The sequence below is a fragment of the Bemisia tabaci genome, chromosome 6 (genome assembly GCF_918797505.1).
Source record: "Bemisia tabaci chromosome 6, PGI_BMITA_v3".
NCBI lineage: Eukaryota > Metazoa > Arthropoda > Insecta > Hemiptera > Aleyrodidae > Bemisia > Bemisia tabaci.
The window spans coordinates 40,547,178-40,573,361 of NC_092798.1; the positions used below are offsets into that span (position 1 = coordinate 40,547,178).

The 26,184-nt window shown below is 40.7% G+C and overlaps 1 protein-coding gene across 2 annotated transcripts in view; it reads right to left on the reverse strand.

Moving 5' to 3' along the window:
- Positions 1-26,184, reverse strand: part of RapGAP1 (Rap GTPase activating protein 1) — a 711,927-nt gene that overhangs the window by 513,456 nt on the left and 172,287 nt on the right. The window contains exon 1 of one of the 2 annotated variants that reach the window (XM_072301237.1): positions 9,017-10,411. The exons of the other annotated variant lie outside the window; for it this stretch is intronic. Coding sequence (XP_072157338.1) covers positions 9,017-9,066 — 50 coding nt within the window. The 5' untranslated portion in view covers positions 9,067-10,411. Of the gene's footprint in view, positions 1-9,016; positions 10,412-26,184 lie in introns of those variants that run through there. 2 annotated transcript variants of the gene reach the window in all.

The window sequence follows — 26,184 nt, forward strand, 5'->3', positions numbered from 1 at the left end:
TACATAACATAAAGGTAATACAAATTAAATGATTAGAGCGTGTATATTTCATTACATTATAGGAATATTACAATCATTTTTGTCATTGTTGGAAATTTTGATAGTTTGAAATTTGATAGTTGATAGTTTGAGAGTTGAAAATTTGGTTATTTTATTTAGTTAAGGTGATTCGATAGACGCCAATATTTTGTGTCAGAATGGCATGCGACATATCCCATCAATTGGTTCCATTTTTTCATTTACTCATCATTTTTCTCCAATTTTAAGTTTCGCAATTCTGTTTTCAGGAGACTAAAGCACTCACTTATCAATTTGTATATTTATATTGAGTTAAGGGTAGAGACGTATTCCTCACCGGAATTGAGGAATGGAGGTGTTACAGTAAGTCCGGCATTAGGTTCCATTTCGACATCAGCGACGATCAACGCTACGATACTGGAAGCCAGTCTTCCGATATTAAATCCCTAGCGGGGAAGAAAAAAAATGCCTAGATTTCGCTAAAAATCCCTAAATCCCCAGATTTGCTCAAATATACTTAAAAAATCCCTAGATTTTGCAAAAAGCGCCATTTTTAACGAAGAATCATGATGTCATTCGATGTAGCGATTTGCAATATTTAAATCTGATTGGCTCGTTTGAATTTTGGCGCTCTCTGAAAGCAGTGCTAATCCAGACCAATAAAATGAAAGAATATTAGTTGATTTCTTATTATTAACAGGTTGAATGCAGTTGAATGTCAAGTACATCGAAGGACGCAATCGTTTTAATTTCCGGCTTATTTGCGGGGAAAATAGTGTTGCCAAAAAGGCCTACAAAATATAGATGAAAAAATGTTTTCGATTGTCGAAGCTAGAATTGAGGTTAAAAAGTTGATTTTTGGTAACTTTACCTCATCAAAAAAAAAATCCCTAGATTTCCTGAAAAATCCCTAAATCCCTGGAAATTCCGGAAAATCCCTAAATCTAGGGATAAACCCTTAGACATCGGATGGCTGTTGGAAGCATTAGAGTCAACATTTGAAACGCTGCTGCAGAATTTGCCGGGAGTATAATCGAGTGTTGAAAGTCAGTAAAATTGAACAATGTAATGATTGCTTTCCGAAATAAGCGTTATAATAAAAAAAAACCACGAATCTGAACTGTTAATACTGGAACACACCTTCTGTAAATGTACCTTGCGAGAGATAAGTAAAAAAATAGATGTACTGGAGGAGAAGTGCTTCTCCACAGAGTTTGAAGAAGGAAAAAAAATGCCCAAATTTACTTACTTCAGCATTTTCGGCAAAATCACTGCAATTTCCGAACCTTTTTCTGGCCAGGGGCCAAAATTAAATGATTATGAAGGGCCACTTAGATGTTGTAGATAAAAATAGGACTGCTGAAAAAGTCGCCGTTTTCAATAAATATGTTCCCGGAATGGAAAAAAACAGCTCACAAATAAAAGCAAATTGCCATAGAAACTTCTTCACGAAATCACACACACACAACGAAGAACGAGGCGCTACAGACGAGTCCGTCCAGGACAAGTTAAAAAATTCCCATGAACCGAGTGCCGTAGGTTAAGGGCCCGTTCGCCAAAACTAATCGGAACTGTATGAATGAATTGCTCCTTTTAAAAATCAAAACAATATCGAATTGCGATATATTACACAGTTAAGATAGGGCTATGTCCTGTCGTAAGCGGCGACATACAGTCGATATCATTTCAATAATCGCCCCAATGGCCACGATAGTTGTTAGACGTTTACGGTTTCCCTGGTAACCTTTGTTTGCTATCAGCTGATATCGAGTAATTAACTAGGAAGCTCCAACCCAGTGGTTAAAGCTTCCTTAACCGCGAAAACTTTAAAATTCAAATTTTCAAATTTTGAACGTAAAGTACATTTTTTCCATCACGAGATAAAAGCACAAACAAGTTTTGAATTATTGACTGTATCACCATGATTCCAAAAATACAATACACAACATAGCATTGACTAACAATAAAACAGTATGCAATAAAATAAAGTCATGACAAGGAACATAGCCGAAAATGGCGCCGATTCCCATCAACCAACGCGCGGTCTCTACAATGTAACATGCTGCATTGATACTCCCCAGCTGGGACCGTCCGGAATAGCAGCTCTAGTGCAAGCACCAGAGCCGCTAAAAAGAACATGAAATCTGGAGATGAACATGATGAGGTCTGAGCATGATTTTTTCGCATGTAGTAGTTGCAAGTTTAGATTGACACATCACCTTTTTGATAAATGCGTATATGTATAATGTATACAATTTCATCATAACATACTTCCTAAATTTTAAGAAGATAACTCTTTGACGGATACAATTTTTGCGTGAGAAAGTACGTGTGACATTTGAATACTTTTGTTTCATTTCCTTATATCCGAAATTTTATATGGGATCCAATTTGTTTGAAAAATGATTGTTCATCTCTCGCTCTTGATTTAATCCTCAGAAGTTTCCATAACTGAACAAAGCAATCAGAAAATGCGTGAAATTATAAAGTAAATTCATTTGAATAAACACGATCTTGTCATCTCTTCATCCAGTCTAGTGTTTTATTGCACTAATTTACTCTGAGGAAAAATGTGAGGTTATCAGCACTGACGTGGAAACAAGGAGATCACAGCTTAATGAGATGAAATCAAAGCCACCGGTGGGAAAAACAAACATCTGGTTGTTGTCACTGAATCCGGTTGACACTGTCATCTTCTCTCAGCTGATACTGATCTTAAAGAGTCAATTTTTATGGGACGTCGATCAGGAAGTAACGGTGGGAATCAGGCTTCGAAGCGTGTCTTGTCTATTGTTTCTTTTTGCTCATTAGTTTGTCGACCGAAAAAGTTGTTAAAAAAGCACCGTTGGGGCGACTTGTTTCCTTTCTAGAAAAGTACGGAAATGGGCACTCTCTGGGTACGTAACGCGATCAGTTATTCCGTCGAATGATGATTTTTTTTCTTCTTCCGTTTTGTCGAATTAGCTAGACTTGGGTCATTTTTCAATAGACAATGGCTCGACATAAAGTAGAAAAACTTAATAATCGAACATCAGAGGAAAAAAAGTGCGAATTAGAAAGAGGAAGGGGCCTTTTAAAAGAAGTTGATTCTTCAAAAAAAAAAAAAACCTTATATAAATTAAAATATTCTTATAAATTTTGACGGTACAAGGTAGTGGAGTGGTGTGCTTTACAATACATCGATTGATCTGTCATTTAAACGTATGGAAAAAGATCGATAGACAGGGTGTACGGAACGAACACTTTTATAATCTGATATATCGATCGGAGAAATATCGATTATCGATCATTCACGCCTCGCCACGGAAAGGTTATATCAATGATTAATTTCGACCGGTATCACCCACCATCACAGATTCTTGCTAATCTAAATTAAAAATAATTTCCGATATTGTATTATCAGAAAAACATCGGAAATGAATATTGAACCTTCTCAGAAATGTAATTTTATTTTCATTTCATTCTTAAAATATGTCAAAATCGAGAAGGAAGATAAACCAAATGCGAATTACTTTTCAGAAATATATAGCATCATTGTGTAAACTATGATGAAAGTAGGCTGTTAGGAATATGGTCGCCCAGGACGAACATTCAAACCAACTATTAATATGTGATGTCATCATACAATGAACTCCAAAATCCTAAAAGTAATATTACTAAAATTATTCCTAGTCAACCAAAAACTTGAAGCTCATCAGCCTTTCTTTTAAATGAATACAAGATGAGGCCAAATGTTTGCGGAAAAAGAAAAAAAAAAACTCATGGTGACGAAAAAGACTACGATGCTTGTAGCAAATTTTTGCTGATTTTCAAAGAAGTTATTCCGAAATTAATCCTCTCTCGTTCCGTCCCTTCCTCCTGCACTTGAGTTATGCCTCCTCTGAAATTCTGCTAAAACGGCACCCCTTTACAAAAAGGTTCTTATCCTGCAATATAATTATTCATATTTTTTGAAATAGGCTTTCAAGGATGGGGGCGGAAGCACCCACTTCAGATCCTAAAAACGCAGTAAACGGGCAACTGAAAAATCGGATCGCATGGACAAATGATCCGAATTTGCCAGACAATAATTCATATTTTTCGCTCACTTCAAGAACGACATATCTGCCACTTATTTCTACTCTCCAATATGTGCTTTTATAATTGTATCTCAGTACTTGGTTCTTTTTTTAACCTCGGTACAAATTACCCTCCGTACACAACCGAAGGGCACGGGAACCAGATTTCATTTTTCGGGGCATAACCGGTACGCCGGATGCTTCATATTCATTGCACTCTTCACGCTATTCATCCGGATTATTTTTGTTTATTTTCAAAACAGCGCGGGTGGGGATAATCTCGACAAAGGCCTTTTCAGCGACCATGTTTATGGTCCATTCAAGAACCGACTTTTACGGGATTTCAAGAGCAGCGCTGTCAAACTGTGCAGAAAGTAGTTCGCCGATCAAAATTGGTACGATGTAATCGAGGCAAAATGTGCAGAGTCAGCCGGGAGTTGGCCAGATAGCAATCGAGGGGTGAGATCGGCGTTGCCAATCTTAATACATAGAATCCATTAAAAACACATCGTAAACATATCAAAATAAGAACAGATGTCCTTTAAAATAGGGTTACTGATTGGGTGAACAAATAAAATCGACGCGCCCGTCGACAGGGGGGCGCAGGGGGCACTTCCTTCCCCTCCGTTCGTCCGAAAAAAGGAGGAAGGAAAAAGGAAGAATGGAGTGAGAAAGAAAGAATGAAGAAATTGAAGAAAAGAGAAGAATGAAGAAAGCGTATATCTGGTGGTTATTCGTTTGACTGAAGCTGCATGTTGGATGCTTGAAAATATCGACGATTTTCTGGAGGAAGCCTCCCTCCCGTTCGAAGCGTCTAGATCCGCCAATGTTTTCACGTAAAGGTTTCGATACACGATCATGTTCCCGAACCGATTTTCATCAAAGTGTCGGGAGTTATCAGTCTTAAAATCCTTACTTTGCTTGATTTTATAACGAAAACAGGGCAGAAATGTTTCGTGCGGCAGAAAATGATGAACGTTGGCACTCCATTCTGATCAAGATTTGACGGCCCGTCCAATTTTAATCAAAGAGTACTGTTGCATGGTGACCATCAGTCATCAACTGGTCTACTTTGATGATCAAAAGCCCTGGATAGACGATCAAATTCCCGAACCAATTCCGATCAAAGTAGCATCAAAGTGTCGGGAGTCATCAGTCTTAAACTCATTAATTTGCTTCATTTTAAAATGGAAACTTGGCAGAAATATTTCCTATGGCAGGAAATGATGAATGGTGGCACTCCGTTCTGGTCTTACTTTGAACAAAAAAGGGCGGCCCGTCAAAATTTGATGGTAGGTGACCACCAGTCATCAGCATGTCTACTTTGATCGGAATCGGTTCGGAATTTGATCGTATATCCAGGGCTATAGTTTCACTGGAAAAAAAAGTCGCTTGGATCTAGCGTCCAGACTCTTGAAAACAATGACAAGAAAAAGTACTCTTGATTCAATCGGATTTTAGCTTGAATCAAGAACAAAGCCTCTTAATTTAAGCGGATTTCGTTTTGATTCAAGCAAAAATCCGATTGAATCAAGAGTATTTTTTCTTGTCAATGTTTTCAAGAGCCTGGACGCTAGATCCAAACGACTTTTTTTTCCAGTGTTGATGAGAAATGGCTCGTTCTGATATCGGCAACTCTGCGCTCGGGCTCATGCCGGAGGGCCGAATGTTGACTACGGTTGAAAGGAGTACAGTGAATCTTTAGGGGGGGGGGGGGGGGAGGGGGTTGAAGTACCGAAAATCGAGCACTTGAGCGAAACTACTGCACACATGCCCCTTGCACTCGGCAACCGGGCGCGCGCCCGGCGCGGAGCGGCGGCAGAGGAGCCGGCGCGGCGCTGGCTATTGTCGCGATTTGCATATTATCTGCATATGAATGCGTATCGGAATCGCGGCGGCGAATAGCCCGTTGCGTCCTGCACCGAGGTCTGACCACTTCAGCCTCGTCCGGTAATGTGCTTAATTGCTTCCTGATGCATCCACGCTCGAGTGTTTGCCCCTCGTCGTCGATGCGAGGTTTTACAAATTTCGAATTCCGTAAAACCGGGAAATGGTCGCCGTTGAGTTCGGTCCCTAGGGCGAGACTACGCTGCCGAAGTGAGGAAAAACGCCGTATGAACATTCGATACTTGCGAAATTTCCACCCCTAAAATGTTTATTTTTGAGGAAAATTATATGAATATTTTCTTTGAAATTTTCAGGAACTTCAGATCAAAATACGAACAAAATTCTCTGAAAAATTGCAAGAGAAATATTCGTAAGTTGACCAGGGAATGCGTGTTTTACCAAAACTTTGGCAACGCCTGAAGGTTCACACGGCGTTTTTCCTTACCACGGCAGTACGGTCCGTCGTGGTTTGTTTAATATATAGTGGCAGGTCAAAAACTTGTAATTGATGTAGATACATACGACTCTACTTTAAAAAAAAAAAAAAAAAAAAAAAAAAAAAAAATTGTACGTAACTACGCCAATTCAAAGTTTTTGACCTTAGACGCTATGTATAAAACAAACCACGATAGACCATACTGCCGTGCTGAGGATAAACGCCGTATAAACCTTCAGGCGTTGCCAAATTTGCCTAGGTAAAACACGCATTCCCTGGTCAGCTAACGAATATTTCTCTTGCAATTTTTCAGAAAAAATGTTTAGACACCGAGAGACACCGTTTCCTATACCCAAAGCTTTAATTTTGGGGCTAACATCATTCCCTGACTTCTTTATGTGGTGCTCTTTGCGGTAACTGGCCGCTGCCGGTGATATTTGGTGGTTTTCAAAGGTATATCCTCAATCGGTGGATGAGGTTGGGTTAGAGACAGTAGTTCTCTTAACTTGATTGTATCCCCGCTATTAATGTCAAAAAAATAGAAAAAAATAGGAAATTAATTTGAAACAAACTTCAGAACCGCAGAGAAGGGCCCAGAGGGCATCTCAACCAACTACCGGACGGCTCCCCGGTGAATAAATCGACGAATTAAACGCTCGACGGTCGCTGGGCCCGGGCCTGCTTTATCACTTTTTAAGTGGGCCCCATTTGAGGCCCATTTGACACGCCAGTGAAAAATAAATTAAAAAGCGACGAGCGATTGTTATTATTACGCTTTTGCGTGTCGCGGGTCACCGCTCCTGCCGATGCAGCTTGGCCGCTGGTTTAGGCCGCCTCGTTCTGGGATGTTTGTTTTCCCTGCAAGCTTCCTGCACCTCTTCAAGCCATCCTCGCGTGGCCCTTGCTGCTTCCGTTCGATGGTATCCCTTCAAAGGGCTTGTTTCAGGTCAACGACCAACGTACTAGATCAAAAATATCTATAGGGTATCATTCACCGTGAGTCAAAAGGTAATGTATACATTATTGACTCGTGTTTTAGAATGAAATAAATTGAAGTTATACAGTGTGAAAAAGAAGAAAGATCAAGATCCATCCACCCACACTTCACGTTTTGGCCGAGGTAATAATGGTTACGACAACCTTAAAAAAAAAGACATATAATGCATAATTTACACTATTCATATACTAGTGCCTACCATGATAACTCCACTACTAGGTTTGCGACGCTAGAGAATTTCTATCATACTGCATTTTTTGAGTGGAAAAATATATTATCGTTAAATGAATTATAAATATATTATAAAAATATAAATAAAAAAATATATTATAAATCGTTGTCTCGTGAATGTCCCTAATTTTTGATCTCTGTGTGAAAAATGCTGTATGAAAATTGTATATATTGTTGGTTTATTCTCATTGCATTAAATAAAAGTAGAGATTTTGAAACATCGCAAACAAGATACGCGTTGCAATGCACTTGGATTTATAAGGGTTTTCCGTCAAGCAACCGGTGTAAAAATGCGGATTACTAGGATTCAAGCTGGAGGAAACCACTACGAGTTGAATTATTCGTAAAATTATTTAAAAGGTCGCTCAAAAACATCTAAGAGTTTTGCGTGAAAATACATGTTTCAAAAAAAGTGCAACGTTGGAATTCGAGCTTTTGTGCTATATTTCTAACGGACTTTTGGGTGTCAAAAGTTGCTGTTATTAAATTCACAATAATTGCTATGAGCCAGCAGGTTGTATAAACGGATCTTGCGATCCGATTGGCATGATTCGCCTTCAATCAGCCGTGATGCAATTCGCGCTCCCAGGAGTTAAAATAGTTGTATCACAAGTCATGGACACGAACTCCTAAACCAGCGTGCACCAGAGTGTTAACAGCTGCATTACTCAGCGTATCTGTGCGGAAATACCGATGCAAATTTTGTACATGAGGTTTTTTTTACAAAATTCACCGGCAAGGAGTTATAAGTGCGAATGCTATGGTCTGTACCTTTTATTCCAATGCAAACCTACCGAATTTTTTCCGAAATCAGAGCAATTTCACAAATGGTATAGAACGTAAATACTAAATACTGCATTGTCGCCAACTTTGTCGGAGTCAATCGTAAATGTTACTAAAATTTTCCATCAAAGTTTCACCAATCCAGGTCATTTTAGGTCGGACAATGACCCTTTTAACCCGTCTTCAAAATTCTTTTATTTTATTTTATAGGATCCGAACTGATCATGGCCTGTACAGATGCCCCCGAGAACAAATTTTCTCGTAATTTTGTGCATGAATGTTGCCAAAGTGTTGAAAAAAGTTTACATTTTCTAAACATTTCAGGAGCTTTGGCTACAAGGCCCACTTACGTAGCTTTTTTACGAGTGAAATTTTCAACACCAAACAAATATTGTACTTGTGATAAAATTGTAAAACTCTTTAAACTCAACCTGCACTGGTAAAATTTTCCATATCACATTCTTGAGTAATACTTTCTCCCTTGCACCTAGGACTTAGTTGTTTTCCCTTACTTTGTTGGGTTAAAATTGTCGGCCGTCTTCCAAATTTTCCACGATTTTTAGACCAGCGGACACATTAAAACCACAAAAAAAGATCCGCACTCACCCATTTCCTTCGTCCTGGACGAAATGTTCCAACATCTGAATTTTCAGCATCTCGGCAATCTTTTAATCCATGCTCGTCAATCCAACGCGAGTGTAAACGCACTCGCCTGTTCACACACACCACGTCACACCCGGAAAAACAACACGCGTGGAAATTTCCCGCCGCGTCGTCGATTCCAACGACAACGCCGCCCGGGGGAAAATGCGAGGGAACCGGAAAATTTGCCAAACCGGGAATAGCGCGGTTTCCGGCGCCGGGATACCGGGAACCGATAAGGAAGCGGTCGTTAACCGAAGAATACGTTACGACCCAGACGCTTTTCCAGGGAACCAATCGCCGTTAACGCATCCGTTCTTTCCAATCGGCAGATAAGAAGCTGCGGGGATTAGGTGACACCGATGCCTTTTCGATGAATGTTGACGGTCGGGCACGAAAGGAGGCTTCGTTGAAATTTCAAGACGTAAATAAAACACTTTGCACCACTCCCGCACAATCAAGCAATCAACAAAAAACCGCGAGGAAATTACAAGCTGCGTTTGATTTCAAGTTGATTAAAAAATGCTGCTTATGAACTCTCGGAAATTGTCGGAGATTCGATTCTGCATACGGAAAAAACTTCTTTTCAGTTCATGAGACGATGGCAACGCGAAAAACTGTTTACGTCGCCGGAATATTTTCTAAAAGTAAACGCACAAGTAAGTATGTGTGGCACTGCATGTCGAATGAGGCTTTTAACAGCTTTATGAACAATTTCAAATTGTAGAGCGGCGCAAAAAGTTGGATGTGCTGCTACAGGAAGCGAAATTTGCACTAGATATGTTAATTAAGTAATTTTTTCACGATTTATTCACGTTAGTAACATTTTGAACGATCTATCCATCGAATGTGTCAAAATTGAAGTTGAGTACACTGCAAATTATCCGATGACAACGAGAAATCCGGTGGAAAATTCGTTGTTTTTAGGAATAGGTTGAAAAAAGTAAACACAAGCCGCGGCACATGAAACTCGCGGCGAGAAATTCTTCCAATTTCCCAAAATTTTTTCGATCACATTCACAATGTGGTTGTTTAATGCAAGGAGGCTAAAAAAAGCTACAACACAACCACACATGCGTTTTTTCACGCAATTTTTTACGTGACGGAAATTTCACGCAAAAATTATCCGGAAATCGAAAAAAGCAGCCGCCGAGAACACCATCACAACACAAAAATCCACTCTAGAAATTCGAGAAAACAACGCCACGTCTGACAACACGAAAAATTCAGGATCCGCGGGAAAGCCGGCAGTAAATTCCGCGTTTCAAAGATCGCGTGGAGACCACATGGTCCGGGGCGAGCACACACACGGCGCCGTGTTCCGACCTGACTTGGGTAGCAGCTCAAGTGTCACTGACTTGGCTCGCCGGGTTGTATATCATGCTCCGCGGGGTGACGCCATGCCATCGCGGGCTGCGACGCTAGCGCTGCTACAACCGACCCGACCCTCCGCTCCCGCCGTCATCCGTCGCCGTGAATATTCATCCTGCGGCCGCGGGCGGCGGGGCCCGCGCACCGTGGCCTAGGTCAGTGTTTATTGACGACGCGCACAACCAACGGGACTCGTGGAGGTGCGGGCGGGGGCCCGCGGGAACACGACGTCAATGACGTTAGACGTCACGAGGCGCTACAGTCGCCGGTATTGACAGTGGAGCCTAGGTTAAGGTAAATTTACACTGGGAATGTGTAGACAAATGTTTAACTAATTTTTGCTGGATTAGAGGCAGAGATGCAAAATTGCATGAAACTTCGTAGGATTAAACGTGAGCTATGGAAATTTTTAAAACCACCAGGGTTACAAAAAAAAAAGAAAGAAAAAGAAAAAAAAGGTATAGAATGGACGGAACGCATAAAAACAGTTAACAAATTTGAAATTTAAAAAAAGAAAGAAAAAAAAAAAAAAAAAAAAAAAAAAAAAAAAACATGAGTCAAATTTCACATTTGCGAATTGAATTCTTTGATAATTGTTGCGGGTTGTATACGCAACCCCTGAAAACTCGTTAAAATTTCATGAGAAATGAAAGTTCACCATTCAGCGAAATGAAATTTCATTTTGATGCCTGGTCATAAATTTGACTTTCAAGCTTGGACAAAAATGGATCCATTATGCCTAGGTAAATTTTAGGCACCCTTCCCTCCCTTAGGATTTATTTTATGATCTCTAGAATGAAGCTAGATGTATGCGAATGCGTAATATAAGTATTTCAATTGATAGGTTCAACCGAACATTAAATTTTCGCGCTCGCAAATATTTAGCATCATTTTAAAGTCTGAAGAATAGATTGACACACATTGAACGCGCCCTCAGGCGTGATGGATTCATGTGTTGCCTAATTTTTCAAGTGGCCATTGTTGCTGAAATCGAGTGAAAATAACCAAATCTAGACGAGCAACTATTGATGCTCATAGGGCGCCCAAATTGCCTATGCGCCTCTGTGAAGGCGAACTGGATGCAGGATTCGGAGCCTCGCCTTAATGATGAATTTTACAAGCGCCTGAATCTTACATGTGAATGACGAATTTCACAGAGAGGATGTCACCACACACTGGAGGAAAAAAAAAACAAAACACATTGGATCTAGATTCCAAACTCTTGAAAACATTGACAAGAAAAAATACTCTTGATTCAATCGGATTTTTGCTTGAATCAAAACGAAATCCCCTTAAATTAGGAGGCTTGGTTCTTGATTTAAGCTAGATTCTGATTGAATCAAGAGTACTTTTTCTTGTCGATGTTTTTAAGATTCTGGACTCTAGATCCAATGTGTTTTTTTTCCAGTGCATTACACTTTTCATGAACAACTAGGGAGTATACCCCCTGACTGCTTTGTGGTAAAACCCCTTCACAGCCTCGGGCGTTATTCATTATACGTGTTACTCGTATGATTTTATATTAGAGAGCAAGAAATTTGTCATTAATATTCTGATATTATACCTCATAAATATATAAATATATATTATACATCAGCGTTCGATATTCACTTGATAATATTAGATCAGAGAGATATTAGCGGTTCCATCACTAGCGGCATACTAAATGCACCTGGTGGGAGACTGAAGTGATTCGATTCATTCCGTTTAAAAATAGACGTCACTCTAAAGAAACTAGTTTCCTTGGAAGGAACTTCACCGTAACTAAGTCTAGCCGAGCGAAAGTGAAATTTGAGGAGAGCCGAACGGATCAAAAGCGCGCTCGGATGAGATGAGAGGAAAATTGGATTAAGCAACTGTCAAAGGAAAGGAAGGCGTGAAACACTCCAGATAAGCTGCGAAAGATGACTTGAAAGTCAAACGCCAAGTTGAGAATGAAGTGGAAGGAAGTGAAAAGAAAGCTAGACTGCCACGTTGCGGGGAAAACTATTTCCAAGAGACACCGAGTGACCGTTTACCCCTCGCCGATTTTATTATCGAGGCTTTCATTGAGCAGTTTTTACGTGTTAAAAATAAGTGTTGAATACAGAGCCGGATTAAGGGGTGGCCACATGGCGGCAAAATTTAGGGGGCGGCAAATTTTGCAACCTTTTTGAATGTAGGTCTAAAAATGGGAGAGAACAATCGGATTCAGAAAATAATGTACAAACGAGAAAAGGCGACACAATCTCTCATTTCCTGAGAGAAAAAGTATAGTAATTTCTAATTTTGTCGTCTTTCGGTGATACAAGAGACAACACCTTAAGAAGTCGAGTTAAGAGAGAAACCAAACACAATTTGACCTGGAACGGAGCGGCGCGGCGCGGCGGTCGGCTTGAAACACATAGCGCCTACAAGACTGCATGAATACCTCACGCATTGCGCCAACACGGCGCGATCGGCGTGGCGGTGGAAGTTAACATTTTTAACCACATTTATGTTTGTTCTTTCATGATTTTTTTCGTTCTTTTTTAGAAATGGAGGGCCTTGTCCAATCAGGGATGGGTTTACGGAACTGAACTTTTGTTAGTGTTGACAGGGCTTTTACAAAAAATGTGCCTAACACGAATGAACGCGTCTTATACACCCCTCCCCCACCGGCACGTTCACTTGATGGTTTTTCTAGATAGTATTCGACGGATCACACAGGTGAGATTATATTGAAATCGATTTGTTCAGTATGTAACCAAAGCCTCAAAAGTCAATTGAGAAATCTGAGGTAACGGGTCTTATGTGATCGAAATTTTATCCTCTCGAGTACCAAATGACAATGAAAAGTGAACTTGTCAGGAATTTTCTCATTTTCAGCTTTTCCAAAGTAAATCCTAAAACTTTTGTTTTTTAGGTTATGTTCTATTGTTTTGAACCAAACTATACATCGAACCACTGTCGAATACGATCTATTGATGTTTCAAAACAAATGAGAAGGGGGCGGAAAAATCCAGGCGGCCCATGGGCGGCATGTAGGTAAATCCGGCCCTGGTTGAAAATAATGTTATCGATGACTCCAGCCTGGACCAAAGCAACTTGACTTTAAGGATTCAGAAAGTACGAGATGTCGGAGTCCAGATCCCGCGAAGTAAGAACAGCTTTTACTCAGGAAAGATAAGATTTTCTCCTATCTTCCTGTCTTCGTTTGTCGAAAATCATGCCATGCTTCAGCCAGCGCGGAGCGCATTTGCTTGCTTGCTTTCTTTCTTTATTTTTCTTCTGGCGGGAAAACCCCAAAAGTTGGATCGTTTTTTCATATTCCTTTGATATATTGGGGTACAATTTTTCGGAAGAATATATCTGCTTGAATATAGGCCATCTATGGCCAGAAAACGACATGACTGCTATAACCTACAATTGTCGTAAAAGGGACATTGTTATGAGATGAGAGCTCGTTCGGTCTGAAATACACTCCACGCGATTAACTTAACACTGGGGGCAAATGATGAGAGGGAGAGAGAGAAAAAATCAAGTTGAGACCGTGATGAAATGGAGAGGCACACCTGCATAAATTTAAACCATAGTATTTACTTAAGTAAAAGCCCTTTGGGTTCCTCTCCTTTTTTTCAAAGCTCGCGTTCTTTTCCCTCTTCCGTTTCCGTCCGGATCGTTACGTCGCATTTCCATTTTTTTTACGTTCTCGCAAACTAAGTGAATGTACACAACTAACGCAGCTAATTTCGTAATGAACAAGGCATCGAGGCGCGAAGACGACGAATCTGACGTCAAAGGAACGGAAGCCACGGGTGGCGAGGTAGGGTGGGGGAGGGAAGGGGTAGAGGGGGGGTGGAGGGGGGCTTTGGAGCGGGGGATTCGCTTCCATTTGCAAAAATTTCGCTCGCAGTCATTCTTTCCGAAGATCCGTCGCGACGCAATATCAATTATCCGAAGCACCGCCGGCTGCATAAATTAAGGGGTTTAGTTGGCCCCGGACCTCCCCGGGCTCCCACGTCACGAACTCACGATCCCACGATCTCCTTCTGCGGTGCTACGGAAAAACGACGTACGTGCATTAAACATTCCCAAATCTATCTCGATAAAACGAAAATTTTCCGAAGAGCTTGTGATTTTTGCGTGATTTGAGTGGTTACGTGATAACGGCTGGGGTCGGATCGCCACTCAATTTTTTACTCGTTTTTTTTGTGTTTTTGCAGCTGAAAATGAGCTTGTATAACAGCTCGGAACGTCCTGCTTTTTAGTGTTTTTTAATGTTTTTAGCCTTGTTTACCCATTTTTTAATTCTCTCCTTCTTCTTTCTCTCCTTCTTCTTTCTCTCCTTCTTCTTTCTCTCCTTCTTCTTTCTCTCCTTCTTCTTCCTCTCCTTCTTCTTTCTCTTCTTCTTCTTTCTCTCTTTTTTCATTGTGGTTACGTGATAACGGCTGGGGTCAGGTCGCCACTCAATTTTGTACTTGTTTTTTTTGTGTTTTTGCAGCTGAAAATGAGCTGGTTACAACTCGAAACGTCCTGCCTTTTAGTGTTTTTTAATGTTTGTAGCCTTGTTTACCCATTTTTAAATCCTCTCCTTCTTCATTCGCATATTCGGGCTGTTTTTGTGCTTTATCCTTGTGATTTTTTTCCCTTAAAATTTTTTAGAGGATTTCAATTGATAATTAAATCTAGGATATCTGTTATTCTGAGTAAAGATATTCATAATTTTCGTCGAAAGTAGAAATTTTAGGAGGGGAAATCCGGCAATATTCGAATGTTTGTACGGCGTTTTTTCCTTAGAGCGGCAGCGTCACTGTGTCGTTAAACACGCCCTCTTCTAACTTGGGCTTAAATTTCGGCGCGATTGTTTTTACGCCGCCCCACGATGGAAATTTTCGCTCGGGCTCTGCTTTTTGGGCTTCGCCGGGGTAAGGGGGAGAGGGGGTCGCGAGTTATTAATTCGCAAAGAGGCACGAGGCTCCGTTGAAACGGGGTATGAGACGGGGATGACGGGTTGGCTTAATTTATCACGCCGAAATTGCTTTCATGAGTGGTATTGCTTCTGGAGTTTGTCGGAGGAATGACAAGTTTTAATTAGGGCAAAAACTGTCCCTTTGAGGATCAGTTATAATGCTGCGAATTCAGGGGTTAATTTAGTTTCAAATTAGAAAGCTAAAGCTCAAAAGCGAATAATTTTGATTGTGAAAGTCACTAAATATAGATGATAATGCTTTGAAGCATATTTGGTTTTCAAATTTGATTATTTGAACTCGTCTTCACCAAAATTTCATTCTTCATCAACGACAGAAGCAACACCTCGAGGCTTCATCATTCTTGCGATATTTCACAGATCAATTTTCGGTGGTTCCAATGTAAGCGATAAAACACATTTTGATTTTAAATTTATGGTTGTAGGTACCTTTGTTTTCTTTACTATCCAAGTAAGTCTAAGTTCTGCAAAGATTTCATTACAATTTTGCAAACATCAGTTGATAACTTATCAAACACGAGAAATTTCGATTTCAAGAAACACTTACAGACACATACTACCACCACCTTGCCGTGAACATGATGAGGTTTTCAGGGTGTCTACTAAAACAAGCTGGCCAAAAATCAGTACTTTTACAGTGCTTTGTCAGTGCATTCCCAAGAAACTCAGTACCTCCTCCACAGGAAAATTCAGTACTTTTTTAGTACCTACCTCCAATTGACGAAAATCGAATAATTCCAAAAATTTAAATTTCTCGCCCGAGTTGCGACAAAAATGACAAGAAATGAAAAAAATTCCGGACCTTCTGCGGAATTTCCGCACTTTTCCAGTACTTCCGGACCGCCCTTAAAAAATAAGTACTATTACCGGACTTTCCGAAAATTCCGGACTAGTAGACACCCTGGTTTTGTGTCTGTTTGCAAAGGAACCATTAAACAGAGTTATACATCGGATTACATAGTTTACGAATCGGTCCATTCGAACATCTTCGTGCACATGGACTTCATTCATAGATGAAGGTGACCAGCGGCTCCCCTCTCGATTCCAAATTTTCAAGAAAGGCTCATCCTTTGAAACTGGATTGATGCGATATATCAGCGAATCGCGATGATAATCGGATGCGTTTGTACGGAGCCGTTCATTGACAAAGTGTGACCAAGCGCTCCCCTCGCCATCCGGTTCCGATAGGATCTCAATAGAGCGGCGCGAGGCGTCGCGTTAGGCTCTCCCCTCCTGGAAACGGGGTCGCGGCGACCCTACTAATTCCATGCGAATGTTTAATTAGAGCTCCCGGCTCACCTTGGCTTTTTATTGTTCTCAATTGACTCGCAATTGACTAATCCTTCACTTCCCCCGGCCCGACCAGCTCAATCTCGGCCGATCCGCGCCCGGATAAATATTTTTAAACGCCGCTTTAGATCCCCGCGCGATAGGCTACGAAAACCAAGTATCGGTTCGAAACGAAAGGGGCCGTTAGCAAAATCATATGCCGCGATCACACGCTCACTGGAAAAAAAAACACATTGGATCTAGAGTCCAGACTCTTAAAAACATCGACAAGAAAAAGTACTCTTGATTCAATCAGAATCTAGCTTAAATCAAGAACCAAGCCTCCTAATTTAAGCGGATTTCGTTTTGATGCAAGCAAAAATCCGATTGAATCAAGAGTATTTTTTCTTGTCAATGTTTTCAAGAGTCTGGACTCTAGATCCAATGTGTTTTTCTCCCAGTGCTGAATGTGGGAGCTGAATGTGCATTGAATGTGGAAGACATCGGCCCGATGCCTGAATTTTGCCCGTGACGCGCAAAATTCAGAGACGATTCTCAGTGACCATCCGATAATGTCGGATTTGTCTGAACTATTCGTATAGATTTGGTGCACATTCGGATGAAAATAACTCGAATTAGTGAAATTTCAGCTGTTGAGCGCTGACTGTTGACTGCCACATTCAGCTGCCAAATTCAGCGTGTGATTGTGGTAATAGTCGTAATGTAAATGAAAGAGCTGGCACCACTTTTAAGCATTTTCGGTTCCCGAATTCCGAGACTCCTACGTCACACCGGGTCACTTTTTCGATACATAATCGATTTTTATCGATAAAAGGGGACCCGATGATCTGATGTAAACAAAGAGGATAGGAATTACTACGTATTCTACATCGCCATTTTGGGTCGAAAATGTATCGAAAAAGTGATCGAAGCTCGGCGCGCACGGGGCTCGGAACTCGTCGACGAGAATATGGCGTCAGCTTTCCCATTTACATTACGACCCTATGTAGTTACTTTGGGAGTAAAATAAATAACGCTTAAGCCGTGTCTACGGGCCGTTTCAAGGGCTTTGTCCCTGGGAAAAATCCCGCTTACGAAGTCGGGGAAAATATTGATAGCCAGTCTCTTTACCCAATTTTGATTGGTCCGAAGTTTTTATGGTTCATGTTAAGTTTGTTCAATAGTTGTTTTTTTTTTTTTTTTTCTTTCTTCATGTTTGTTGATGTTTTTAGAACCAACAGTTTACTTAGTCCAGTTACAAGCAATGATATAAGTGCTGAGATTTCGCCAAATAATGAAAGTGAACCCTTAGATGCCTAAACTGGGTGAAACTGACCCCAAGATTGCTGAAAACACGTGCCCCGCGGGTTTTATGGGGCCGGTACATCCGAACTTTAGATGTATAGGTCTACAAATACATCTTAAAACAAGCGGGAAAGTTCTAATACTGTCGTATTAGAAAAGCGCTCAGGTGTTAGTCAATGTATTTAGTGAAGAAAGGAAGTATAAACTCCGTCGACTTGGCTGGGTAATGGAAATAAAACATCAGCTGATAGCAAACGAAGGTTACCAAGGAAACCGTAAAACGCGTTTTTTTCGTTTCCCGAAAATGATAGTCACCGTTGAGCTCATCAGGTGCGTTTTTTTAAGGCTTCATTTGAGTTCAACGATCAATTTCGATAAGAATTACTCTACCGCTAAGAAATTTTCTTATAGACAAACGATCGAAACTACCCGCGCAATACGTTAAAAGCGTAAAATACGGTTTTCACAGCTTTATTTATTTCAAAACTGGACCCCCCCCCCCCCCCCCCAAAAAGCCTACACATCGATGGGCTGGTGCGCCATTTAAACGAATTAGCACTAGTATACTAGTACTCTAGAGGCAAGTCGAAATCAAAAAGCGCTGCCTATCGGCTGAGCGCTTAAAAGAATAATATATCAAATTTAAGAAAGAAGGGGAAAAATCAAATATTAGCACAGCCGAAGGTAGGAAAGACCTTTTGCGTCTGGCTTCTTTAACTTTTCCCCGAGCCAGAAAGACAGTTCATTAGCAGTCTAGAGCGGAGCATCGCGAGCTCACGCCTCACGCCATAGCGCCTTCAATTTTGCAGATGCAACACGGACATCCGTCAAGCACGAATAGTAGTATCCCTACGCCATCATCAACGCGCAACCTTTCTCTTGCTCTATTTCCACGTTTTGTTGGTTCCGTCTGTCTTATTTGTGGTAGTGATTCAAGGGCAACGTGAGTAAAACAGACGAAGATAGGAGAGATGTAATCGGGCCTTTCTGTGAAACTTTTCACCCGAATCCAAGCGACACCTCATTGGCAGAGTAAAGCGGAGCATTGCGAGTTCACACCTCGCGCCATCACGCCTTCAATTTTGCAGACGCAACACGGACATCCATCGAGTACGAATAGTTGTATCTCTGCGCCGTCATCAAAGTGAGTCCTTTCTCTCACTCTATCTCCATGTTGTGTTGGCTCCGTTTGTCTTATTTGTAGCGGTGCTTAAAGAGCTACGTGAGCAACACAGCCAAAATATAACTTTGATTTTTGTTGGCCAAATTAGGTTTCGGGTAAAAAAATTGGGTGAAGTGTCTAGCTACCACGATGTTGAGTTATAATCAATACTTTTCCCGGTACCATGTCGTCAACTTCTGGCCGAATGTCACAGGCGCTATTTTTATCGATATTGAGTTATGGAAAGTTTTTAATTAAGAGTATGCATTTACATACGAAAAAATGTTTTATTTTATTTTTTAGATTGAAAATGAATAAATATGGGAAAAAATCTGTTAAATTTGATGAGCCTCCGTATCACAAGCGCCAGGGGCTCTCAGAAAACCCCGAGAACGCGGTGTCACAGGCGCCAATTTTCAAAAAAAAAAATCGTTCTTTTAAAGAAATTGTATTAAAAGGCTAGCAGTTGTGCTGGAGCAGGATTCCAAGTTTTAAACCGAAACTCCATTTTATGCGGTCGTGAATAAGTTTTTCGTGTCTTCTGAAAAGTTGGCAAAGTGGCGCTTGTGATATACTGTTGTCGGGGTGAAGAAGTGTAGCTCCTGTACCCCTAAGACCAACTGAGAGAGAAAGAAGAGATGAAAGCTAAATATGTGATACTTTTTAAGTACTAGATCGTTCGTGTTTGCTCAACTAAAATACTGTTAATCGTGAGTATCGTTAATCCTGTTCAATTATTACCTTAATTGTGGCTATAAATACTCGATTTTTACGAATTTATCTTCCCGCGCAAACTTGTCGCAGGAACGTGAGAGCTTCGTCCACTGGGGGAAAAAAAAACACATTGGATCTAGAGTCCAGACTCGTGAAAATATGGAGAAGAAAAAATCCTCTTGATTCAATCGGATTTTTGCTTGAATCAAAAGGAAATCCGCTTAAATTAAGAAGCTTGGTTCTTGATTTAAGCTAGATTCTGATTGAATCAAGAGTACTTTTTCTTGTCGATGTTTTTAAGAGTCTGGACTCTAGATCAATGTGTTTTTCTTCCAGTGTCCCGTGGAGACCGGACCTGGGAAAATTCCAAGAAGTTCCATTCCTGCGATTCGAACTTGGGACAAATCACATGAAAACGTCACAAATTTTTCGAGTCCCTTCGTAACGCTTTTGTAACCTAGGTCCCTATCTTGTGACACGTAAAAGCAAGATGGCGTGACGCTCTCGGCTCTCCTTGGCCACCTTACACTCCCCTACCCGCTAGAGCGTTACGTATTTTACGGACAGCCCTTGAGTCGATGAGTAGGGCATCTTGTGGAATAGCACGATTAGCAAAAAATTATATCCTGTATTGATCCTGACCGTGCTGGAATAGTATTTTGAAAGTCCGGCTTAGATACCAGTTGTTTTATTCACCAATAGATTCCATCCTGTACTCATTTCAGAGAATGTTACAGTTACGTGTGTTAAAGTGAGCAGTTCCGGTTTATGATGATGCCAACAGATAATAACAGCAACGCAAACTCAAATCGCCTCCATTCCATCGCGCTCATCCCACTTCAATAATCCAGGCGTGCTTCCACATTCCGATTCGGGATTGGGGGTGAGAAGGTGGGGTCATCACGAAACAGAATGGAGGAGGGGGGGGGGGGGTTTAGTCGATAGCATTGGAAAACAAACCGAGTGGTAAAAATGAATTATTTCCGCTATTATGAGTTCAACCTCAGGTTAAACGCATTACGCAGAATTAATACTCGTATTTGATGAAGTGCGGCGAGATGTTCCGAAGAGGGATGATGGCTCGTTCCAATGGCGTGGCGTGCTTAGCGATATATCGATTAATCTGCCATTTAAACCTATGGAAAAGGATCGATAAACAGGGTGTTCGCAAGGAACACCTTAATAATCGATTCTTTACCATAGCTTCAAAAGGGAAAATATCGATAACCTGGTCCGTTCATCTGCCCAGTGGCGAGCTGGGTCCCGCTTTGAGGAGGGCCGCAGTGGGCACCGCCCCGGGCCCGGGTAGGGTAGGGCAGGGCTTGGATTTGACCCTTTGAAACCGATCGGAATGGAAACAAAGGTGTTGTGAATAATGAATAAATTCGGACGCTTTGTAGTTGTAGTGGAGGTGCATTGACACTGGGGAATGAATGATCGATGATAAATATGAAATTTAATTACAGGAGTATAAGGCTCCTAAAATAGAGGTTTTTGATTGTTTCTTTAACGCTTTTTAATGAGTTTTGGAGCAGAACTAGATTGAAATTTACCTAAGGGGTGGTGTTCACCTATTCATTTACTGCAGCATGGTGATACAGTCACTTCTAAAATGATCAATTGTATTAATTGTTCATTTAATGTCTTCAGCGTAGACTTTTAAAAAGTAATTTACTTTAAAGTAGTACATATTTTAGACTTTTTCAAAACATTTAATTAAAAATTATATCGGTTAAAATCTGGTGTGACAGATTCAATAAGTATAAATAAAGTTTGTATATTTGATGGAGTAAGCGCAAAGCGAGAAGGGAAAAATGATGCAATGGAAGGGGTAGCGGACACGCCCAGCGTAGGCGCCGTTATGCATTACATGAAACTCATATGAAATTACACCCTAGAGCATGAAATGCTATAACAAGATATCGTCACCTTGCGGTTGATTCAAAATTTCCGCCGCCATTTCATTTTTTTTTACAGAGAAATTCTTCAACGAAGCTGTCCAAAAATTACACTGAATTTTCTTTGTGCTGCCGATGGAATTCAGTGAAATTTTCGAACAGATTCAACCAACAATTCCGCTGTATAAAATTAAAATGGCAGCGCATAGCCCTTGTGATACTTTGGCAGGGAGGTGACGATATCATACACTTGAAATACTCGCCTTTTGATGGTTTTTTAGGTTCTATGAAACATAAGATGACTGAAAAAATCAAAAATGGATCCTCCAATGACCCTACTCTCGATACAAAGGAACTCTACCCGAAGAAAAAAACTTCGTGCGTGGGACCCGAAGTTTAGGTCATATGGATCTCTGAAGTTTTCGGATTGAGCATCTGAACACTTTAGGTCCAGCTGTCGAGGTTCGGATCACACATCTGAAACTTCAGTTCTTACATCTGAAGTACTTCGATTTTCACATCCGAAAAACTTCCGAAAAACTGAAGTTTCAGATGTGTGATCCGAACCTCGACAGTTAGACCTGAAGTGTTCAGATGCTCAATCCGAAAACTTCAGAGATCCATATGACCTAAACTTCGAGTCCCACGCACGAAGTTTTTTTTTCTCCGTGTAACTTTAACAACGTCAGAGAGACGAGACTGCATCCTGAAATGCCACGATCATAGTATGGAAGGCGGGCCTTTTTAAAATGAGACACGCGACTCCGACACCTCAAGAGGGTGTGATTTCATTGTTGGCGGCTCCATTCATCCTTCATTCAAAGGAGCCACAGCGAGAGCCGCGGAGGGAAAGATTAGGAGCACGACAGGAGCCACGTGCCGGCTGCTCCCCCATCGTCTTGGGCACCAACCACCTTATTAACAGGTGACACCGACACCTTGAACCAGAATCCCGGTTTCTACTCCTGCCTCTCGCAACAGGTGGACTCTCCTAGAAACGCTCAGGGTCGTATCAGAGACTCAGAAAGACCCTCCAATGCTGTACCGTTAATGATGGAAGTTTTTACTTCAGGGACTCTAACATTCAACTGTTCTGACTTTACAAGCACTAGAAAAAAAACACATCGGATCTGGAGTCCAGACTCTTGAAAACATTGACAAGAAAAAGGACTCTTGATTCAATCAGATTTAAGCTTAATTCAAAAGGAAATCCGATCAAATTCAGAGGCTTGGTTCTTGATTTAAGCTTAAATCTGATTGAATCAAGAGTCATTTTTCATGTCAATGTTTTCAAGAGCCTGGACTCTAGATCCAATGTGTTTTTTTCCCGCAGTGTGGGCGTTGAACAACGTGTTGAATTATTTTGTTTCACGAACAAACCGAAGTTTGGTAAATTTGTTTGACTCATTGGATGACCCGAAGCTCATCATCCACGAAGAGGGTAGGTCAACAGCCAAAAAAAAAAGGTAATTACTTTTGCTCCCTTATAATTGGACCGAGTTTATCAGAAAGGAACCAAACCATATTTTCGAAAAAATTCAGTTAAGAATGGTTTTGAGTTCCACCTGTCGTTTATTTTATCCTGTCAAAATCTGAAAGTCGAAAAAAAGAAATTAGTTCGTGAAAAGAGGGGTTAAAGTTTATTTTCTACATTGAGCCTTGTGCACTTGTGCGGGAGTAAAACTGCAAACCTCTTTTTCTCGGTTTCAACTTAATGTGGGTTGGTTCTTTTCTGATGAACTCGACCCAATTGTTCATAAAGAAGTATCGAATCCCCGAAATTAAAACTATCCACCTATCGTCAAGAGGCTACTGGAGGATCTCTCTTTGTGTCTGAATCGTATTCATGGTCATTTCTTAAGCAGCTCCATTCCTTAGGAGGTCCCATAAGATTTACACTGTGATTCAGGAAGATACAGGGAGATTCTTAAAATAGCATCATAAAAAGGGTAATTTTTGCCTATCTCGAGTTACATTCAGGATAATTTTTGCCCACCTCGAGTTACATTCAGCAATATAACTTTAGAGATAGATCCTTGCGAGAGAATACAATGATTTGCCATGCAAAAAGTACAAAATACGGGGAAAAAATTTAATGATTACAAAACAAATTACGCAGATTTTACGTTCCTAGAAGAGACTCACTCCCGATTTTCAATCGCAGGGAAAGACGTCTTGCAGGTCGAGCTCATCGACATCGAATCGAACGGGATACGTCCATGCACGCATGCGCACCACTATTGCCAAGTAGTACGTGCCTCATATTATTTTAAGTTGTGATGTTATTTCCGTCTACAATGACTTTGCAAAAATCATTTATTCGTTCTTCTATGTTCGTTGCAATGGAAGAAAAGAAGTTGCAGCTCTGAAGACATTGATTTTATTATGGACTGACGAGGTTATCAACGTGACGTACTTATTAGGAGAATTAAATCTGAGCCTGCGTTAGGTATATACGATTGACCAGAGAGTAGAGAGACTGAAGCTCGTTTTTATACAAATGCGTGACAATCTAAAATGCTCGATCTAAAAATCAGAACTACCTGCTTTGCCATGACCAAAAAACGCAACTGTGAATAAAAAACCCTGATTTGCGCTAATTTTACCTAAACCAGAAACTGCTGAGGTACACTGTTAGTTTAGGATTGAAATCTAATGTGCAGTACACGCCGAACTATTTGCCCCCAAAAAACCCCCCGAGCAATATGAATAAATGGTAAAATCAGCGCAAAAAAGGTAGATTTCGCGCCGGAGTCATATCACTTGTGTTTCCTGAGGCGAGTGAGATGCACCCCGAACTTTACTCCGGTATTGTTAAAGGCTCTTTTCCACGCACAAAGGAGTTCTCAAAGAGGCTTACCGGTGCAGTTTTTGACTCTCTGATTGGCCAGCGGAGCGATTGGAGATGATCATGGAGCCGCTTTGACAAGGGGGAAAAAAGTTTGGGGTTATGGCCTAAAATTTTGGTATACTATCCCAATTTGTTGGATGATATGGATATGTCCAATTATAATTGTGGTAGTACCGCAACATCTGATTTATTGGGGTACTGCCACAATTAATTGGGGTATCACACTGGAAACAAAAAACACATTGGATCTAGAGCCCAGACTCTTGAAAACATTGACAAGAAAAAATGCTCTTGATTCAATCGGATTTTTGCTTGAATCAAAACGAAATCCGCTTAAATTAAGAGGCTTGGTTCTTGATTTAAGCTAGATTCTAATTGAATCAAGAGTTCTTTTTCTTGTCGATGTTTTTTAGGAGTTTGGACTCTAGATCCAATGCGTTTTTTTTCCAGTGCACCACAATGAATTGGAAAAGTCTACATCATCTAACAACCTCGTTCTCTTTTTTCCGTGAAGCCTCTAGCTTTTCCGCGCAGAAAGTTGACAGTGTACTTTCTGACGGCTGATTTTTATTTTGTCCGGTGCAAAAGTTAAATCCATGGCTCATTCGGCAACGCGGGTCGGAGGTAGGAACGAAGCCGAAAAACACCGGTGAGTAATCGGAGTGGACCGCTGCGTCCACCGATGCGTGAACGCAGTCGTGCGGCCGCGGACAGCCGATGGTGATTTACTGGAGTGCCAATCGGTGCGTTGCCCTCCCTTCCACCGGAGACTCATCACATAATTAATCACGTAATGTATCGCCGGCTGGTGTTTGTATCAGAATTTGTAGAAACGACTTCAATATGTCCAAGTGATTTGCTAATCACCGAACGGCAAGTAACAATGACAGATTTTTGAGTAGACCTTCTACTGTTCCCAGTACTTCGGGAACGGAATGGGCTTGTAGCAAACTTAGATGTGAACGGTTTCTCAGCATTTTTAAAAATAAAATTCTAATGGTTCTGATAGTTTTCATATGCAAAATGCAAAAAAAATCTCCTGATTTTCGCGAACTTTTGGGCGAAAAAAAATCCAAGATATTTCCATGGTTATTTTTTTCCTGAATTTTCCTGAATTTAATGGGGTTTAGCGGGTTTTTTCCAATACAAAAAATCCCTGATAATGCCCGGCATTTCTGGTGTTTTGAGTTGTACACCCTTCACATCGAATCACCTTCGATTTTAAGGGATGACTACAAAAAGTTCATTTCCTGATAGTTTCATGATATTTTCGACAAGATTTCCTTATTTTCCGTGCAAATAAACTGACACTCGTTTGATTTGAAAAATCAACATGCTTAATAAATTCAATCAAATGTTTGAAAAATGCTTGCAGCACTCAGAATTTCCTGATCCATGGCAAATTTTCCTGATTTTTCCTGATAACATTGAATACTCTGATACATTCTGGTTTTTACTGATGGTAAACACCTCTTGTTTACCTAAATTTATACTAGCCTACGATTATTAACAACACTTGAAAATTAACAGTTTACAAATTATCGTGTTTTTTCAGCCTCGATCCCCGCCTTTTCTTGTCCTATTTTTTTTTACATCCATGTTCGCGGGCTACCA